General features: G+C 44.3%; 1 protein-coding gene across 3 annotated transcripts in view; it reads left to right on the forward strand.

The window, feature by feature from the left end:
* RPAP1 (RNA polymerase II associated protein 1) overlaps window positions 1–20,394 on the forward strand; it is a 59,741-nt gene that overhangs the window by 26,825 nt on the left and 12,522 nt on the right. For all 3 annotated transcript variants that reach the window (XM_067557947.1, XM_067557948.1, XM_067557949.1), the window contains 9 exons: window positions 2,984–3,118; window positions 3,311–3,490; window positions 5,360–5,517; window positions 6,650–6,826; window positions 8,692–8,893; window positions 11,565–11,674; window positions 15,020–15,215; window positions 18,883–19,032; window positions 19,522–19,664. In XM_067557947.1, the coding sequence (XP_067414048.1) occupies window positions 2,984–3,118; window positions 3,311–3,490; window positions 5,360–5,517; window positions 6,650–6,826; window positions 8,692–8,893; window positions 11,565–11,674; window positions 15,020–15,215; window positions 18,883–19,032; window positions 19,522–19,664 (1,451 nt within the window). The remainder of the gene's footprint in view (window positions 1–2,983; window positions 3,119–3,310; window positions 3,491–5,359; window positions 5,518–6,649; window positions 6,827–8,691; window positions 8,894–11,564; window positions 11,675–15,019; window positions 15,216–18,882; window positions 19,033–19,521; window positions 19,665–20,394) is intronic.

Below are 20,394 nucleotides of genomic sequence, written 5' to 3' on the forward strand. Positions count from 1 at the left end.
TCACCATGTTACTCGGTTTTCCTGGGAAACTCCAGCTGAGCAGCTCATGGGTTCTACTCAGTGATACTGGCAATGAATTTAAAGGAGTAATAATGGAGACCTGGATCAAAGCAGAGGAGAACTCAGCTTGTGGTGCTGAATGAAAAGTTTGGTCATTCTCAGATCAGGATAACTGCCAAATCCTGCTGATGTGATTGTTGTCCTCAAGTGGTGTTACCAATAATCTGAGCTCAGGAGAGGTTTCGGATTAAATTCTCTAAAATCCCAGCTCTGCAAATTTCCTGTCAATTCCTGCTTTTCAGTTAGTGCAACTGAGCAACCCAAGGTAGTTGATGAGAGAGACTTAGGCTTGGTCTACACTAGAAAATTAGGTTAGTTTAACTACTTCAGTTGGGTGTGAAAAATCCACACCTCTGAGCAGTATTGTTAAACCCGCCTAAGTCCCCGCTAGGTCGAGGCAGTGCTGGGTCGGAAAACTTCTTTCAATCTATCTACCACCTCTCGGAGGTGGATTACCTACACACAGGAGAACCCCTCCCTTCAGCATAAGTATTCTCTACACTGAATTGCTTTAGCAGCGCAGCTGTGCCGCTGTATTGTTTTAAGTGTAGACAAGCCCTTAATTTCCTTAAAATCAGCTGAACCCAACCAGGCCTAGGATTGTGGCATTGACTGGCTGGAGCTCTTCAAAAGATCTGCACTAGGCAATTATGATTTTTAATGATCTGGAGGTCTGGATCTATTGCCAAGGTATTGATGCACAACTTAAGCATTGGTGTGAGCATTTTGTGAATTAATCAACAAATCCCTACCAAGATGTAAACTAAAACTTTAATGCAAAATTGAACCTAGCAGAGACAGGCCGGTGATGTTACAGGAAATGTTTGTGGTCAAACAGTTACAAAATGATAGAGTGCCTGGTCTGAATGAAATTTCACCAGAGCTGCTCAAGAGTGGAGGTCCAGCTTTAGTTCACTGGCTTCATAGAGTTGTTTTAAAAGTGTGGGAATCCAGTCACATTCCAGAAGATTGGAAAAGGGGATGCATCATCCCTTTTTTCAAAAAAGGAGAGTGATCAGCTTGCTGAAAATGAGAGACAACCAGTGTGGTTTCTGTACAGGTCATTCTCAATCCATGCTATGTATGCTCTGTGAAATGCTATTGAAAAATGCCCAGTGTGACAAAAGAGCATTGAGGGTATTGCTATGCTAATATGGGATGGCTGAGGATTTAATGTGCCTAGTGGTGGAACTGTACCACAGTACATTTAGCTGTATGAGAGTCAACAGTTGTATTAGACTAATTTTTCAGTAGAATCAGGGGTGCGCCAGGTGTGTGTTCTCTCCCCAGTGTTGTTTACTGTTTTAATTGACTGTCTGATGACAAAGTTGACTGAGGCCAAAGCAGGAGGTGTGAAATGTAAAGATTCACCTTCAGAAGATCTCGTATGTGGATGATGTTGCCTTACTTGGAGAGACTACTGAACAACTACAGCTCAGGCTGGAAGAGCTGCGAAGAACTGCAGGATCTATGGACTTAAAACCAATGATGATAAAACCAAAGCTATGCATGTCTCCTATAAAACAGAAACAAATGACCTGCTGACACTGCATGTAGATGGCAGTGACATTGAATGGGTGAATTGTTTTATCTATCCAGGTAGTCTGACAGCAGGAAATTCTATAACCAAATAAGTCATGTGTTCAATCGGTCTTGAGTCAGTGACATTTTAGTATCTTCAGAGGTCTCTGTTTGGCTGGAGGGACGTCTGTGTGACAACTAAAATAGGAGTGTTCAACATAAAACGGATGGCAACTCTATCATCTGGAGCAGAAACATGGCTGTTAAAAATAGCTGAGGAGAGAAAACTAAACTGTTTTCAGTGTCAAAAATTATGGCAGCATCTTAACATCCATTGATTTGATTTTTGTCACAAAGTAGGAGATACTTAGACCATCCCAGCAAGTTTCAGTCTTGCACTAGTTGAGAACAAGACGACTAGTGGTTGGGTCTTGTCCAACCTGCACAAGAAGGTGGTATGCTTTTACAGAAGGTTTATAGAGCTGCGATCCCAAGTAGAGCACGAGGCTGATCACAAATGATATTGGAAGATGCAATTTTGAGGGATTTAAGAAGCCTAAATCCTCCCATACTGACTCTTACCAAAGGAAGAATATTTGCAAGGGACCTTTCAAGATACAAGTCAACTCTACATGCCACCATGGCTATATTATAGCCATGTGAATCTGATGCTTCTTCGAAATTCAATTCCCTCTATTTTTATTGCAAGTGCATTTTATGTTAAATGCCAGAACAGATCACCAAGATGTTACCGTAAAACAAGAATTGTAAATCCACGTGCTTTTGGAAATGCCTGCCCTCCTGGTCCAAAAATGAATAAATGTCCCTTGATCTTAAGATTCTGTTCCCGACTTCAACACTGACCCTGACCTCCCACTGTATAAACCTGAAAAAGTCACCTGATTTCTCTGTGCCTCAATTTTGCTATCTATAAAATGGGAATAATAGTCCATTCTCAGTTTCTTGTGCTGGCCACTGCCAAAGACCAGATACTGGACTAGATGGGGATCAGTGACCAGTCTCAGCTGAGTCAGAAAAAGGTTGGAGAGCCCCTACATGCACATTATTTCATAATTGTCTATTATGGGGGAATGTCTTCTTTTCCCAGTCAGTAGTTGTCTTATGCCCTGAAACATCTGGGTTTGGCTCCCTCATACACTGGTCTGATCCCATATGGATGTTTGGATGCTCTTACTCTCTCTATCCAATTTATACTTGTTTGTCTTCATATTAACAGTTCTTAGTGGCGAGTTCTCCCTTTAAAACAAAGGATGATTTTAAATCCTGTTCCTATAAAAAGCCTGTTTCATGGGGCTTTCCCCTCAGCAGCAGTAGGATTAACACTGTGTAGAACTAATGTTAGGAATGTGTTGGATTTATTTTTGTTTTCTTTGTCTTGCAGGGACTTCTGAAGACTCAGATTCTTCATCGGCTGAGGTATATTCTTGAGGTGGTTCGACCAGTCCCCACAGTAGTTCTGGACATCCTGGATGTTCTCACCCGGGTAGCAAGGCACTCCTCTGAAGCATGCAATCAGGTACCCAGCTATGCAGAAGGTTAGGGAAAAGGAGGGATAGGGGGAGAAAATGGTGAGGAAGAAGATGGAGAAATGAAGAGGGGATAGGGAGACTGTCAGCAGGTGCAAGTATCACAAAGATATGACAATCAAACTGCTGAAGTTGCTTTCATGTACTGAGAGTCAATGTCTGTGTTGCTTGCTTTTGTACAGCTCCTGACCTGTCCTCGGCTGATTGAGACCATCGTTAGAGAGTTTCTCCCTACTCAGTGGGATCCCTGGGTAGCTGAACCAGGGCACTTGCTCACCAGCCTCCATGGAGTTGCCTGTGCCACCGCCATGAAGTTAATCAGAGTCCTGGCATCTGGGGGGAGGAATGCAGCAGCCAGACTGGTAAACAGTGTGATTCAGCATGGCTTTTCTGATCACAAAAGGCAGAATTGGAAGCACTGGTTTAATATGCCTTGTTTTCTAAATAAAGGGAGGGAATTAACTAGAGATGGGTTGGGTCTGAACAGCAGAGTTGGACCCAGAGTTCATGAGGAGGGAGGGATGGATCCGGGTTCTGATTTGGATCCATCTCTAGAATTAAGAAGAGCAACTGGCTTCCAAACACTTAAATATGAGCAGCGTAACTCCCAGTCCCTATGTCCCTCAGCTGTATGCTGCCAAATGCAGATGTTCTAAGGAATTTGATTGACTGGTAAAAGGTGACTCTGAAGGTGAAAACCATCCTCACAAGAGGACAAGAGGGTGTGTGTGTGTGTGGGGAAGGGAGAGGGGGATGGGAGGTGCTGTGCTGACAGCATCTCTGTAGAGGTGCCCTCTTACAGCTGTCCCACCCCAGGAGGTACCAGATGCTTTCTCACACTGATCCTTGGGTCCATTACTTAATGAATCCACATAAAGATGATGAAAGGGTCTGGATGCTAGGCAGGTAGTCTGCCTTCAGAAATAATTGTTCTTCCTTTACGCTATCCCTGCCCGTCAGACTGATGACCTCACTTCCAACAACCAATCAGAAAAATGAATGAAGTCAGTTATACGAGGTAGTGTGTGAAATCAGCATGGTTGGCAGGTCCTCATCATAATACAGCAGGCACCTCTTGGAATTGAATTCTGTATTTGCAGTAGCTCAGCATGTGGGGGAGCAATGGCTTCAGGACTTTAGCCATGCAGGGCCAGGGAACTCGGAGCTTCTGCCCTCAGAGGGCCACAGACTCCCGGCTGAGAACCGCTGATCTAAAATGTCTCCGTATATTATAAAGTAAAAACGTGTTTGTTATTTAGAGAGACTATAATGCACACTTTTCCTAATAGGTTCTCTTTCCCTCTTCTACCCTTCAGGCCTTTTATGCTTGTACAGAAGTATCCAGTAGCTGTGCAGAATAACACTTATTTGTAGAGCACTCTAAGTTGGAGGCCTCTTGTTGTTAACCTAAAACTAAATTAAAACCAGAATGCTTCCAAGAGAACAAAAGCCCATCATCAAATAAAGCGCCTGAATGGACATGATGTAGCCCATTTTGAAAGAGGAAAACCTAGTGAACAACTACCCAGTATCAAAAATTAGGCTATACTTTTATATTAAGGTTCCATTTATAAATGGTTTATAACAGATTAGTTAACTTTTTATAAAAGGTCAATCAACTGTTATAGAATGTTAGTCCTACAGTAGGTTACTTATAACATCTGTTGGTCATATATTAATCCCTTTTAAATGGAACCTGAACACAAACTAAATGAACAAAAGATTAGAAAATATGCCTTATAGAGACAGATTCAAGGAATTGAATCTATTTAGCTTAAAGAGGAGAAGGTAGCTTGATTACAGTCTGTAAGTACCTACGTGGGGAACAAATATTTGATAATGGGGTCTTCAGTCTAGCAGAGAAAGGTATAGCACGATCCAATGGCTGAAAGTTGAAGCTAGACAAATTCAGACTAGAAATAAGGCATACCTTTTTAACAGCGAGGGTAATTAACTATTGGAACAATTTACCAAGGATTGTGGTAGATTTCCCATCCCCAATAAGTTTTAAATCAAGATTGGATATTTTTCTAAAAGATTGCTCTTGAAATTATTTTGCGAAAGTACTACAGCTTGTATTATACAGGAGGTCAGACTAGATGATCATAATAGTCCCTTCTGGCCTTCAAATCTGTGAATGGAGGTTGCAGCTTTATCAGTGCATGAGGCTGTAGTGATGAGACCCAAAGAAATCACGCACCTCACTCCTTTATTTGTCTGCTTATTCTTAGCTTAATAAATTTGATCTGAAGAGTCGACTGAGTCGTTTTATAGCTGAAGATCCCCAGGACCTGCCACTGCGCAGGGAGGAAGCCATAAGGCTGAGCACTGAGGCTTTCCGGCTATGGGCTGTGGCTGCTGGCTATGGTCAGTCTTGTGATCTCTACAGGTATGGCCCAAACCTGGGGAAATGGGGACTATGTGTCTGTGTAATGAAGAGAATGAGCTGCCTGTTCCGAGGGAAGGGTAACTGCAGGGATCTCTGGGGCCTCCCCATGGTGCAGTAAAACCTAGCTTCCATTGATTTCTATGTTGTGACCTTGACTAATTCTTTCTCTTCATGATCTTCGTTTAAATGAGTACTAGCACCAGAATCGTGCTGCTCCTTCTCCACACGACAAGAAATCCCCACTCCTCCCAGTATTTCACTGTTGGATTCAGATCCTTCATGTAACGTGGGTGGTCTCTGCATTCATGACCTCCAGGCTCAGTTGTTGCAACACACCTAGGCATGAACCCAATGGCCATAAGAAAGTTCTGAATGGTCCAACAAGCAGCAGCATGCCTGCTAAGTGACACAGGCCAATACATACACCCTGGTTCTGTTTGCATTGGCCTGTGTCACTTAATAGGCATGTTGCTGCTCTACTGACTGCATTCTACTCTCAATTCAGTACAGCATCAAATTCTCCGTCCTTGTACCTAGCCTTCAAGGTCATTAGTGAGCTGGGACCAGGCTACCTCTGGGATTGTTTCTTCCTTAGCAGGAACAACCCTCTTCCGATAACTGTTATCCTGCAGCCGTAGACGTCTTCTCTAAAGGAGTGTGGCTCATAGGAGTGGAGGACAGAGCTTTCTCAGTGGCAGGGCTTTGGCTATGGAGCTACCTTTCAGAAGAGATTAGGATGATGGGAGAAGTTCACTATCTTCAGGCCCTGGTGGAAGACTTGTCTGTTCATAACAGTGCTTCCACAACATCCATCTCCCAGTGCTCCAAACCCACTGACAAAGATGAGGAAGTTTTTAGGATTATATTTTTTTAAATCTTAATGCCAAGGAGAAGTGGGGAGAGAAACTGAAGAGGATTCCTTAAAGTTGAATGTCTGTATGTGTGTTACTCTGGGCAGGTGATTCAATGTGATGAATATGGTATAAATACGTTGTTATGCTAGGACACTGTCCTCTCGATCAGTAAGAGCTTTGCACTAATTGAGCTTTCTTATTCTACTGAGCTTGCAATGACATTCTCCTGGTTTGTTTTTTACTTATCTTCCCTGCCCCACCCCTGTCACAAACTGCAGGGATCTCTATCCTGTGCTGGTGAAGATTCTCCAGTCCCTGCCCCACTTGCTTAGCAATTGCCAGGAAAACCCCACGTTTCCACTTTCCATCCAGCGAGCTACAGCTGTGGTCACCCTGCTGACCCACGTGACTCAAACTGCAGGCTGCACAGCAGAGCTGCAGGCCCAGCTACGCAGGTAGGCCTGTTGCTTTCTGTCATCTGTGCTGTGTTTGTAAATGGACACTATCCAGTACTCTCCAGGGTTATTGTTTGCAGCACCCCCACAGAAGCATGGATATAGAATGACCTTCCCTTCCATTTTGTTTGACCTTCACTTTAGATAGTTTAGGCTCCAAAAATGGCCTTAACAGTCGTGTTTTCTAGGGGTACCATCAGTGTGCTCAACAGTGTATAATACATAGAAGAAAGCAGCATCCTGTCCCAAGATGTTGTAGAAATTCTGCAAAAGGACACATTTTTTGACAGTAGCTGAAGTAGGTTATCTAGTGCATTTGGTGTGACATAGGGAAGGAACAAGACAGTGAGTAGAGATGGGGATATACAGGGAGATTAGAGACAGAGTTGGTCTATCTTCCACTTGGTAGTTCTGCATAGTGAAAGTCGTAGTCAACTGAATTTAAGAAGTACATCATTGAAGCAGTTTCCCAGTAATACTTAGTTTCTCCCATTGAGGACCGGGTTATTGTCTCATCACTCCACGGATTAGGGTGCTGCTCATGCATCCTGAAGGCCACGTGCAGAAATGAGTTCCCCGTGGTGGTGCTGGTCAGATGTAGTTTAAAAAGTAACACCTGAGGAATAGTGAGGGGAAATTGGCATAGTTAATAAAGCAGCCTTTGTCACTCCATAAAATCTCACTCAAATCTTATTCCATTGTGTTTTTATTTTAATGAAAAGCAAGTTTTAGGCCTTTTTTGGGTTCCCTTTGATTGTTCCCTTTGAGTGTTGGAGATTCAACTACAGCAGCCTTGCATTAGTGCGTGAGAACCAGGCACTTGATGAGCAGTGACAAAGTGAAACTGACCTGCCTCATTTCATTGTCCAAACTGAGTGAGGTGCAGAAAGTGAATGGTGGAAAGCAAATGAGATTTTAAAAACTGTTTCACCTTTCAGAATCTCAGTGATAATGACATGTGAGAAACAAGCACATGAATTTTAACTTGCCAGTGACATGAGTATACTTGTTCGCAAATTCCCTGGGGATAAGAGCCCCCGCTTCAAGACCATATCCAAGTTCCTCAGTGTGAATGAGTTAACCCTGTCACTACATTCCTCACTGCTGCTGGTCATCTCCCTTCATCCCAGTTTTTTGCAAGGAGGGTTGTTCCATGATCTAGCATTTCACCACTCTTCTTATGTATTCCCCACAGCTCCCCCTTACGTTACTGAATATCAGATTATTACTGTCTTTCTCCTTCCCCTTTTTTCTGTGAGGATGAGTGGGAGTAAATAGCTAAATCTCATAGTGGAACAAAATTAATAGTGGGCTCCCCAAGGGAATCCATATTAAGTCCAGTGTCTTAATATTTATTACGGCTGTAGAGGAGGAGTAGACAGCAAAGCAGTAGAATTTCCTGAAGATGCATAATTATTTTGGTTGGAAGAGAGCAAGTTGCTTCAGAGTGATCTAACCAAATTGGGTGATTGGTCAACATGGCAAATAAATGTAAAGTAGATAAGTACAAGGTAATGCAGATAGGGACAGAAGGATGGGATGAAAATCTTAACACATACTGGTTCTGAATTAGCTGGAGCCACTTTAAGAGAGATCTAAAGTTGTTATGGATCATTCCATGAAGGCATCTGCTCAGAGTGCAGCAGCAGTTAAAAAGCTGTTAGTAAAAATGCTGATACTGTGAACATCCATGAGGCAGATTAGGCAGATTTGTGGTGGCTCTGAGCTGGTACCTTTGCCTAGTGTCTGCCAGTCTTTAAGACTGTACATAATTGGAAAGTCTATTTTTTAGCTGTGATGTTTCAAGGATAAGACTCTGGCTGAGAAATTCCCCTTTGCCATGTCATCCTTGTGGTATGTTGCAGCAGTGGCCCAGGAGATGGAGAGCAGATTCCGCCTCCACCGGTCACCTGGAGTCAGGTGTCAGGCCTGAAATCCTTCTTGGAGACCAATCTGAGGAGGTCTGTCCAGGAGATATCTCGGCTAGAAACCTGGCAGGCTCTCCAGCCTCTTACAACAACATATATCATCTACTTGGGGGTCTACTACAGCATGTGCAGCCAACAGGTAAGGCCTCTTAAGGGAGCAGGGCATCCTTCCATGTCCCCTGCCTGTGTGTTTTCTTCCTAACTCCTGAATTCCAAGCAAGTCTTGAAACAAGAGCAAGTTATAATGAAATCTAGCTGAAAGCATGTTGAGGACTATATGCTGATCACTAGTCCATAAATCCCAGTTGGACAACCTTTAAATTGCAGGCAACGATTAGTTGAACTGCCAGTGTCCTTCACATTCAGCCGTGGCTACGATCCTGTTTTCCACTGTTCTGAGTATCATCCCATCAATATTTGGAGTGTAGGAACAATGAGGATGAATGTATTTGCTGCCCAAAGGGCATTTGAGGTAAAGTTCTGTAAAGACAGGAAGAGAGAGCCAGGAATCTAATAACTGGCATGGTACATAGCCATCTTTACAGTGAGTTTTCTGAAAGGTGTCAAGCCTCAAAGTACATCAGCCTGACAGCTTACATTTATTCACAGAAAAAATATCAAACAGGCAGGCACAGTGTAAGCATCCCCTGCACTGCCCCACTCTGCCTAAACCCTGACCAAAGAGAAATATCTCTAAGGGTGGGGGATAATTTGGTATCTCTGGCCATTCAGTCCTGGCTGAGACTGCCCAAAACAGGTGGACTGTAGTGCCAGTTGCAGTGATGTGGAGGTTTGTCCACTAGGAACTGGATGGAGACCACCAGCTCACTTTAAATAGGCCGCCAAATAGCCAAGAGAAGATAATGACTTTCAGTCGTTACAAACTTGGAGCTGGATTTGAACCGGTGACATTAGTATTTGATGTCTCTCTAACACTCATTGCCAAACATTTAAGCCATCCAGTCCTCCTGGGATATTTATAAATCATTTTTTTAGAATCTTGAATTCTAATTCTAGAATGTTTTTTTCCTTAAAAAAAGAAAATTGTGTGTAAGACCCTGCCAGTACAAAGATTTCCCCAATAACGTTCTTGTGGTTAGATGAGATGAAATATATGCAAAACACATGAATTGGCTGGTACAAAAATCTGGCTCTGTAATTGTCACAGTTCACGGCAACTGCACCTGTATTTTCCCTCTCTGTGGTGTAGCAGGGGCACCCCTTTTGGCTCCTCAGCCATTGTCTCTTTTGTGGGGAGACACATGTCCCTCTCTATCCCTTCTGACCAGGGTATTTAACAGTTCCCTGACTATACTGTGACACCCCTGGCAAAAGACAGGCTGCCTAAGCAGGCTTCTTTTGCCTTCTGTGCAGAGACAACTGATAACTGTGGCAATTATACTATCTATTATCACACACCTCTTTATAAGCAAGCACATTTTACTCTTAAGGTAAAAAGCATTATAGAGAAAACACATTGAAAACAATAAAGGAACCTATACACTTGCTTATAGGCTTACCAGAGATCACCCCAACTCCAACAAGGCCTCTGGCAGGTCAGCAAAGCTTCAAATCCCCACGCAGGAGTTTTCCTGTAGCTTCAAGTTCGTAAGACCCTTTGCTCAGAACAAGAACCCTCACAACTCTGAGTCACTTGTTTATCTGCTTTGGCCCTTTGAAGAGACTGTGAATAGGTAATCAGCCAAACAATGATTTTCTGCTAGAATTAGAATTCAAGAATAAGAATTCAAGGTGCAGCTTCAAAAGGATGGATTCTGAGGTGAGTCATATGCATTCTCCTGACACCAAGTATTTTCTAGGAAATCCCCTTCACACACACTGTCCCAAAAAGTCCTTGAAAGTTCCTAATATTTACCAGAAATTGCATGAATCCTCTCTTCCTCCTAAAGAAGTTCAATACGGTCCCACAATAATACAGAAATATTTGCATTTTTAATACCACAGACTCCTAAAATATGTAATTCCATAAGGGTTGTCTGGGATATTGTAGGATATTGTCATATCTGTTACTGTAGTAATCATACAGTGATGATGATTGTCATGGCTTCCTCATGCCATATCCATTAGAAGGCACAGAACTAAGGTTTGCATCTTCACATCACTGAATAATCAGCTGAATCTCTTTCTGGAGAGGGATTTAGTTTGTTCCTTATGGGGTGGATCAAATATTATTCCATACAGTTACTGAATTGAGTGACTGCATTCTGGTGAGGTGACAGAGATGCAAAATTCTCTGGGATGCTCCCTTAATCTCTAGTGTTGCATATTGAGGATGGGAGAACTGGAAGGGTCCCCTAAAGGCCTGGCATTGGGAGAGTAAAATTCTCTCGTGTGCATTGCTCATGTAGGATGATGTTTGGCCAAACTGGGAACTATTCACCTTCCGATGCCAAGCTGATCTTCTTGTGTGCTGCTGATTCTGCTGAAGTCCTTGAAAACACTGTATTAGAACTACCTACTTTTAAATGACAAGGCATTTACACTAGCTCTTGTGTTGTAACCCCAGTCCTTCGGTCCTGGAAGAGACAACATAGTTTTGTATCAGTGTGTTTAATGGAAAGGTCAGCACACTGGAGTCTCTCATGGGTGCAGTGGAAGGCTTATCCATCTACAGCAACTTACTCTAACCCCATGGTGGTATCGCTAAGCAAAACCTTTGTGCATAGGGCAAAGAGCTATTTTGAACAAAAGGGGAAAAACGCTAAATCTAGCTGTCTCTTCCCCAAGAATAGTTTGTTCACTTCATTTGAATGTGTTCAGACATGCCCTTTTTTCAATGATTTCTGCAGCCATCAATAAATCCAATTGACTGCCTAGAGGAAGTGGAGCGTTTGACATCTGAGGTGCTGCTGCCTCTCCTCAGCGAACCTGCCATACACAGCATGTGGGATCTGCTCAGGTAAAATCACTCCATGCCAGACTGTTGCTGCAGCTTGACAAGTTTGGTGCAGTCCCATTTCTGACCTGTTTGTGCCTCAGTGCACGTAGAGGAGCAGTTCTCTGTCTGAGAACATTTCTTATAAAAATAAAGAAACTCCCTAGCACATGCTTCAAATATGTGAAAAGTGCCATTTTAAGAGTGTTACACATTCCTATTCTGCTGACAGTACAGAGTTTCTTCTTTGAGTAGTGTCCCTAGGCGTGCTCCACTGTAGGTGTGTCTGCGCCCCTGCACTGCTGATCGGAGAACTTCAGTAGCAGTCCATCCCACCTGTGCATGCACTGCTCCCTACCTTCCATGAGACCAGCCAGCATGCGTGGGTATTACCTCCTCAGTTCCTTCTCCACCACCCCTGGTTAGAGATGGAGCTGAGAGCTATCCATTCACGAATTGTTAACTCCCTTTAGTTTTGTTAATTTTAGCTTCCCTTGAAGCTTTTTTCCTTTATTACCTTGTTTGTTTTTTGTTAGCTGTACCAAAAAAAAGAAAGAGGAAAGGGTTTGCCTCCCACCAACCTTAGTGGGGCGCCACTCCTTGGACAAGGGTATGTCTGGCTCTCCAAGTTTCAAAAAGTGCCTCAGTTGTAAGGAATCTATCCCAGGGACTCGCAGTGTGTTTGCTGCCTGGGAGAAAAGCACAATCCTCAAAAGTCTGGTTGGTGCCAGCAAATAAAACCCAAATCCAGGAAAGACAGAGTTAAGGCTCAAACTCCTGCTCATGGAGTCAGCTCCTCAGCCCCTGGAGTCCCGGCCAGAACTCTCACTGCAACCTTCTACTTTGAAGGCAGGTGGTCCCAAAGAAATGAGCCACTCACTTAAGACTGTTAAGTAAAGGTCTGTGAGTTCCCACAGCAAGCCCTGATCGAGCCAGAAATGATCTCCGGCTCCATTGGTAATTATCATACCGACGGCACCGAAGCCACCTAATGCTGGTACCTAGTGCACATATACTGAGCTGACAGAGCAAGTCGTTCTACCCAAAGACCGAATGGGCACAGGTAAAGAAGTACCTGTACTGCGCGGGCATGAAAGTCATAGAAGATCCGCCCTGGGGAAGGCTACATTGGCATTGGCACGGACACATGACACCAATGGAGCGTATGGCCAGGTTCACATCTCCGACTCCATTAGTGCAAGCCTCTTGGTACCGACATTCACCACCAGTACCAATGCTATCCGCACCGCTGGATTTCCAGTGCGTGACTTGCCCCTGCTCAGTGCCGAGGCTCTGGTATCAAGTTCTCCCAGAGCCCCACTGAAACTCTGGAACTGTTGCATTTTTCACAACATCCTACCAGGAATACCCAACACAACAGCCAACAATCAGCTGCAAATTCCCAAGTGACCATGAATGGGGAAGAGAGTCGGTAATACTATGTGATGTATTCCAACAATGGGGGACACCAGTAATAGACCTGTTTGCTACTTACCAGAACAGGAAATGTCCACAGTACTACTCCAGAGCAGGTAGCAGATGATGCTCCATGGGAGGCGCTCTCCTCCTTTGGGACAAAGGCCTTCTTTATGCTTTTCCTCCATTCCCTCTGTTTCTGATGGTCCTCTTGAAAATAAGAAGAGAGAAGGCAAACCTCATACTGATCACTGCCACCTGACCCAGACAGTTGTGGTACACTTACCTGTCACAGCTAGCATTATGTCCACTGTTGACTCTCCTGGTTACTCCTTACTGCAGAATGAGAGATGCAGTCTCCATCCCAATTTGCAGATTCTGCGACCCAAAGCATGGCTTCTTCATGGTTCCAGCACATAGAGACATCTTGCTCTGAAGAGGTACAGGAGGTGTTTTTACACAGTAGAAAGGGAACTACTACTCAAAATACAAACCTTCAGAAATGGAAGAGGTTCCAGATCTGGTGCCAGCCCAAGCGTGTCATCCCTACTGCAGCCACCATACCGGTTGTCCTAGACTACCTGTTGGCTTTAAAGAAGTCATGACTTTCTGTTAGTTCACTGAAGATGCATCTGGCAACAGTTGTAACCTTCCACTAGCAGGTTGAAGGATACTCAATCTTCTCCCATCTGACTATGAAGAGGCTGCTTAAGGACATTATAACCTCTTCCCACAACCCAGGCTCCCCCTTCCCCAGTGGGATCTCAACCTAGTGTTAAAAGGACTGACTAGACCACCATTTTGAAGCCATGGCTACTTGTTCACTAACTCACCTTTCCATGAAGACTGCATTCACCATCACCTCTTCCAGAAGGACAGGGGAGATAGCAGCTTTGATGGTGCATCCCTCTTTTACTATATTCTTCCTGGACAAGGTCACACGTAGACGACATCCAAAGTTCATTACCAAAGTGACTTCTGCATTTCACATAAATCAGCTTATTCAGCTTTCAGTCTTTTATCCCAAACTTCATGAGGATAATAGGGAAGCCATCCTCCATATGCTCACTGTGAGAAGAGTTGTGGCCTTCTATTTGGACAGGACAAAGGCTTTCAGGAAATCCCCAAGACTTTTCCTATCCATTGCAGATAGGTCCAAAGTTACAGTGATCTCATCTCAGACACTCTCTAAGTGGGTCTCCAGCTGTATTAAGCTCTGTTACCAGTTATGTAAGTTAGCTCCTCCATCTTCAATATGCACCCATTCTACAAGGTCGGTCTCCTTATCAGTCACCTTTTCTAAGGGTATCCTATGATGGAGTCCCACTGGGATCGTGCCCTTGAACCACACGGGCGCAGCCAGTCAGGACTCTAGCGCTTCGGAGACTGCCTCTTGGGTCTCCACACACCAGTGTCGCAGCCTCCTGACTTTGGCCCCACAGTGCTCAGCACTACTGTTCCTCCTGGAATTCCCCTGGTGGGATGCCTCTCATGGATGGGTCCCAGGGAGTTCCTCCATGCCCAAAGGGCCATGCACCCCACCTTGCAACCAGAAGTGATTCACAGCCAGCGTGAAAGTCAGAGGGGTTTATTAGTTCTCAGGTTCACAGCGTAGAAAGACTTTGCTTGCTATCAGCCTTAACTAGGAGTTACAGCAGCAACCACCTGGAGAGCCCCATTCTAGGTCCCCCATAGGAGACTGCCCTCTTCCCCCCCGCCATTCCCAGAGCCGTCCTCTAGCTCCTCCCAGTCCTTTGTCTCCTTCTCTGGCAAGGCCCCATAGTGCTAGGTAGTGCGCGTGCGCACGCACACAAAATCCCTGGGATACTCCATTTGGCTACAATTTTATTGTATGGGTGTTTCTGAGATGTGTGATTCTATCTGCAACTTACTACTAAAGCTGTCAGTGAAATGAGTGCCCCAAGCTTGATTTCTGTGTCTCTCTTCACATAGGCCATGCTCTGCTCTGTGCAATCCTCTGTCCTGTTCCTCAGCACCAGAATCGGTCTCCAGCTTTGTGTCTTTGAGTTGCACTGGAGGAAAACCCCTGATGAGTTTAGCTGGCTCCAAGTCAACCTTCCCCTTCCTCACTGCCCTCCTCTTCCTCATCAATAACATCACCCATATCCACAAAGGGCTGGTCAGCAAGGTGAGTGTTGATTTCTGTCTATGAACTCTGCAGGAGTGATAGCCCAATCGGGGTAGCAACGGCGCACACACACGATTCAAGGGTAATAGCATAGGATCATTTATGCTGAACAATAGTTTCTTTTGGCAGAAGAGAAAACAAAGTAGCTAGTGACAAGGAATCTCCTCTCTATTCAGATCCTGTGAGATGACACCTCAAATAGCATGCTCCGTCATGGGATCTTTGGTGCCCAAAGGCAGGGGCACCATTTCAGATTTTGTTGGGGGGTTACAACTTTAACCATGATTCCAGGGGCACTGAAAACACTAGTTTGTTTGGGGTTTTTTTGTTTTTTTTGCAAGTAATAACTTAGAAATTAGCTGACAGGAGCACTATACCTAATTTTTATATAAAGAAAAAAAATAACAAACACCAATTAAAGCCATATTTTAAGTTTATTTGTAAATTTAGAACAATCAGGAGATATAATACAGCAAAATATTCTCAATCCCAAATCTGACTAGGTGGATAGTAATGAGAATTTAGGCCACTACAAATGAAAGAATTTTTAAAATTTTAATGTAGTGGATAACTACTTATGTGCTTTACTTTCTGCATTTCTCTAAGTGTAAACAGTGGGGAAAAAAAACAGTTCTACGACTTTTAGTTCATTTCACTTTCAATGTGCTAGTAACTGCTCCAATGTTTGTGTTTCAAACACTGCACAGGAATCTTGGTCTAAGAACTATTTTCTGTCAGATCTGTAGCCTTCTAAAAAGGTTTTGGAATCTTTTTTGCAGTGTATGGTTTTATAACTTCGTTTTTTAAAAGAAATAAGTCATAGATACGGGACAAAGGGTGCTGGGGGTGCAGCACCCACTAGCTTGAAGTGGTTTCCATTATATACAGTGAATGCATGATTTCTAGATTATTCTTGGGCACAATATTTTTTGGAGATCTTTCTAATCCATCATGAAAGAAATTTACAGATTGTGTTGTAACTTGATCTTCCACCACTAACATAAATGAGCTGATGCTAAACTACAGGGGTTAAGATGAACATTTAAAAGTTTGTCAAGAGGGAAAGTAGTATTAGAGAGAAAGTATGTGCATTAATTAACAAATGAAGGAGGGGATGAAATTTAACGATGGCTCAAAAGTAGCTGAGATACCAAACTTTAAAAAAAAAACAAAAAAAAACACCTCTGGGGGAAAAAGATCACCGTCTGGTGTGTAATTAAATGATGGATGTTAGCAGCATGGATCTATAATGAACAAATTTTGGCAGCCAAATCTTACAAACTGTTCAGACTGGCTTGGATTTATGTGCACTGAAGGTTTTATATAAATAGTTATGATAAATACAAAAGATTACATTAGAAGGAGGTTTTTAGTGCGTTGCTATAAGGATTGAGAGAGTAAGCATCACTTTCATGAAATTCACTGAGGTACTCAAGTTTGAGACTCTACCCTGCCTCAGAAATACTAAACAGTAAGTACAAGAGGAGCTAAGATTACTTACCAGTTGGAAGAGATGGACATCCAGCACAGCAGACACAGTTACAAAATGTCAACTTGAGGGCAGCAGTTGCTTGTATTTGCACACATAAAGGCCCAGCAACTCCTCAAAAGGTATTCTGGGAAAAAGATCCTAGAAAAATGCAACTCTGGGGAGATTTGGTAAAATCAAGGCATTCGTGAGTAACAGCCTATCAGGGGTGGGGAACCTTTTCCCTGCCAAGGGCCATTTTGATATGCCTACCGTCATTCGCGGGCCATGCCGCCGTGAAACCGCGCCGCCGCCGACTCCACCCCCGCCGCCGAAATGCCGCCGCCGTTTCCGCCTTTTTGGCGGCGCGGTTTTACAGTGTCCGCGGGGTGCCGTGGACCAGTGACCGCCTCCGAACTCCCCCGCCGCCGAAAATGAGCAGACGGCGGCGGGGTTTCGGCGGCAAGCTTTCGGCGGCGCGCACTTCCCGCCCGCCCGCGGGCCGGATCAAATTCTTTCGCGGGCCAGATCCGGCCCGTGGGCCGGAGGTTCCCCACCCCTGGCCTATATAGACCTACCTGGTAACCAAACCCAAAGCCCATTGTAGGCAAAGGACAGATTCTCACAGACAAGTGGGATTAAATGGCAGAGTAAATGGCCACACTGGAGTACTGCCATTCACTGAAAAATTAGAGAGTTGGGAAAAATAGGAAAGTTTTAAGTGTAATTTAAACAATATTTGTGGTGTGACAGCACTTGCTTCTTTGTTCACAGCAGGGAAAGATTCCAGATGCTCATTCTTCAGTGCTGCTCTTGCAGCCAGAAACTTCCAAAGCTGGGCTGTCTGTGAGGATAATTATCCCCTGAATGTGCCTGGGGCAGAAGCCCCCTCCCCGGCCTGAGCAGCCCTGTGTCTATTGGCATCACAAGGAGCTTGCTTCTGCCTTTTTAACATGTCAGCATGTGAAGATGAGAGGCAGATCATGATAAAATCTGCAGCATCTTCAGACCTAAGCACAGAGCTTGAGAGCCTCCTTCCTCCTAGCACTTACCACCAGCTGAGTGTGTTTGTTTCACTATTGAAAAAGTGCTGTGAGGCTCCCAGCCCTGCTACTGGCTCCACCACATGCTGCATTCTTATTGGTTGAGCAAAGACTAGGCCGGTGAAGGGAGGGGGGAAGAGGAGCAAGCAAGGTGGCTCCCAGCTGTTAGGAAAATCAGGGAGGGCTTCTGCGCCCCCTCTCTCCCCACCCTACCTAAGTGGTGCCTCTGCCCAAAGGACATTGAGAGGCTGGAAATAATTCAGAGAGAGGCAACAAAAATGATCACAGGGCTCAAAGGATTGATTTATAGGAAAAGATTAGAACAGGTAAATATTTATAGTTCAGCTAAGTGATGGCTAAAGTGCGGAAGATATATGAGTATTTGAAAGATCAAAACAGGGGTGGAGGGGGAAGTAGGGGTAGAGAATAATTGTTTAGGGTTGTCAAAGGAGATATAACTGGAGTAATGGGAAGAAATTAAACAAAGGGACACTTAGGTTGGGTATAAGGAAAACTTTCTTGCCAGGTAAACCTTCCTTTGTGGAATAATCTCCCTACAGAAGCAGAAGTTCATAGCCAGAGACATCTAAAAGTAGACTAAAGCACCGGAGAACATATTGTGTTGAGATTTACTCTGTATTTGCTCCATGGGGATGAACTGTTTGACCTAATAGGTTTTTTCTAGCTCTGATTTCTGTGAATGAAAAGGTAGTGCCAGTGAGTAAATTCAGATACATGTGAACAGACAATGACAGAACCCCCCAAACCATATTCTGTACTTTGCTGGAGAGAAAATCCACACAGGAACAGGCCCACCTCAAATCACATAAATCATTGTGCTGATTTTCCCCTGGTGCCTTCTCTTGAAGCACTGTGGGATCTGGTGCAGATGATTCTGATGTTCATATAAGGCAGCCTGGTCATGATTGGAAGTGTGCAAAGCAAAGACGTCAAGACTGAGAATCTCTGAGGTAGAGCTTCTCACTGCAATGGAGAGGAGGGAGGTTTCATCAGGTCATCTGAGTGCATATTAATACCTTTCTCTGGAGTGGCCTACAACTGTTCTCTGTGGGGGACAGGTGACAGATACTGGAGAGGATTCTGTTCCTGAATGGTATGTTGTTAATGGTATCTGCCTTCACTTCTGGTTCTATAGTACACCTCTGTGCTGGACTTCAAAGGTCTGAAGGACTACATGCTCCAGAGCTGGCCCACCAGATCTCCATCCATAACCCCTTCATCTGCCTGGATCCTGCGGCATGAATACCATCTGCAATACTTTGTGCTAGCATTGACTCAGAAAATGGTAAGCCTGTATCTTTCTTACCCCAACAACTAGCCTCACCCTTGGCTCCTTTACCTGTTAACATACCAGGCAGGCAACTGATTCTTGAATCAGCTAGTCTTTTTCTTGCCTCTGACTGCCCAAATCCCCACCTAGCCAAAACTATCATTTTACAGTTACTTATACAGAGCCTTGGATCCCAAATCACTTTACAGACTGTGTAACTAGGAAACCTTTTCACCCACTACTGAAAGACAGCTGCCTCTAGACTTGAACACAGTGACTTTTAAAATAATGTACAGAAACACTCCATAATGATCCAGGACAGAAGGGGAAGGAAAACTATCTCCATATGAAAACTAACTGTTCCCATGTTCTGACTCAACGTCTAATACCCCTCTGGTCCGCTGATGCCCCCAGGCCAACTAACTGCCCCTCTAACTCATTACAGCTGCCTCCCTGAGACATGCTGCAATGTTCTCATCTATTGGGTTTTTGTTTCCTGTGCAGGCAGGCACTTGTCCGGATTATGCCCAGCATGCCTCGCTCTATCACTGTGTTGCCATGGCGTTGTTAAGCCGTCTGTTGCCAGGGAGTGAGCATCTAGCTCATGAGCTCCTTTTGGGTGTCGCCTTTAATCCAGAATTCATTGCGTAAGCTTTGCATTTTTTCCTCTTAATAATGTCATTCCTTGCATGCAATTTGGGATGTGGGAAACCTCTTGGGGGAAAAAAAGGGGGGGAGAAAAGGATTTTTACATTGTAAATTAGTTATGATTTTCAGCCTTTATGGGTGTGTTTACACTGCAATTAAAAACCTACGGCCTGTGCCAGCTGACTGGGGTTAAGGAGCTCAGTCCAAGGGACTGTCAAATTGCAGTGTAGACATTCGGGCTTGGGCTGGTGCCCAAGCTCTAGGACCATGCAAGGTGGGAGGGTCCCAGAACTCGGGCTGCAGCCCAAGCCTGAACATCTACACCACAATTAAACAGCCCCACGAGCCCAAGTCAGCTGGCATGGGCCAGCTGCAGGTGTCTAATTGTAGTGTAGACATACAGTGTATGGCCTGTGTGAAGACTGACACCATGGTGCATTTCTCTGCAACATGACCTGCTGGTGAAGGGTGGAGGTGTGACCTTCAAGTTTCTCTCCAACACTCTGGTAATGAGAGAGACATGATGGTTTGCTTTTCCCCTCCTCTTAGTGGCAGGTGTCCTTCCACCCCCCTCCTGTTGTCTCACCCTCTTGACAGCAACAAGGCATAAAGGCTGTCAAGATTTGGTAAGATATGTGAAGCAGATGGAAATCTTGCCCACTACTGTTCTCTGCCCTACTTTGAGTACTTTCTAAATCTCTTTCCCTCTTAATGTTTAACTACCTGCAC

Source organism: Emydura macquarii, unplaced genomic scaffold, assembly GCF_026122565.2.
Source record: "Emydura macquarii macquarii isolate MOO-44397 ecotype Brisbane River unplaced genomic scaffold, CSIRO-AGI_Emac_v2 contig_1876, whole genome shotgun sequence".
NCBI lineage: Eukaryota > Metazoa > Chordata > Testudines > Chelidae > Emydura > Emydura macquarii.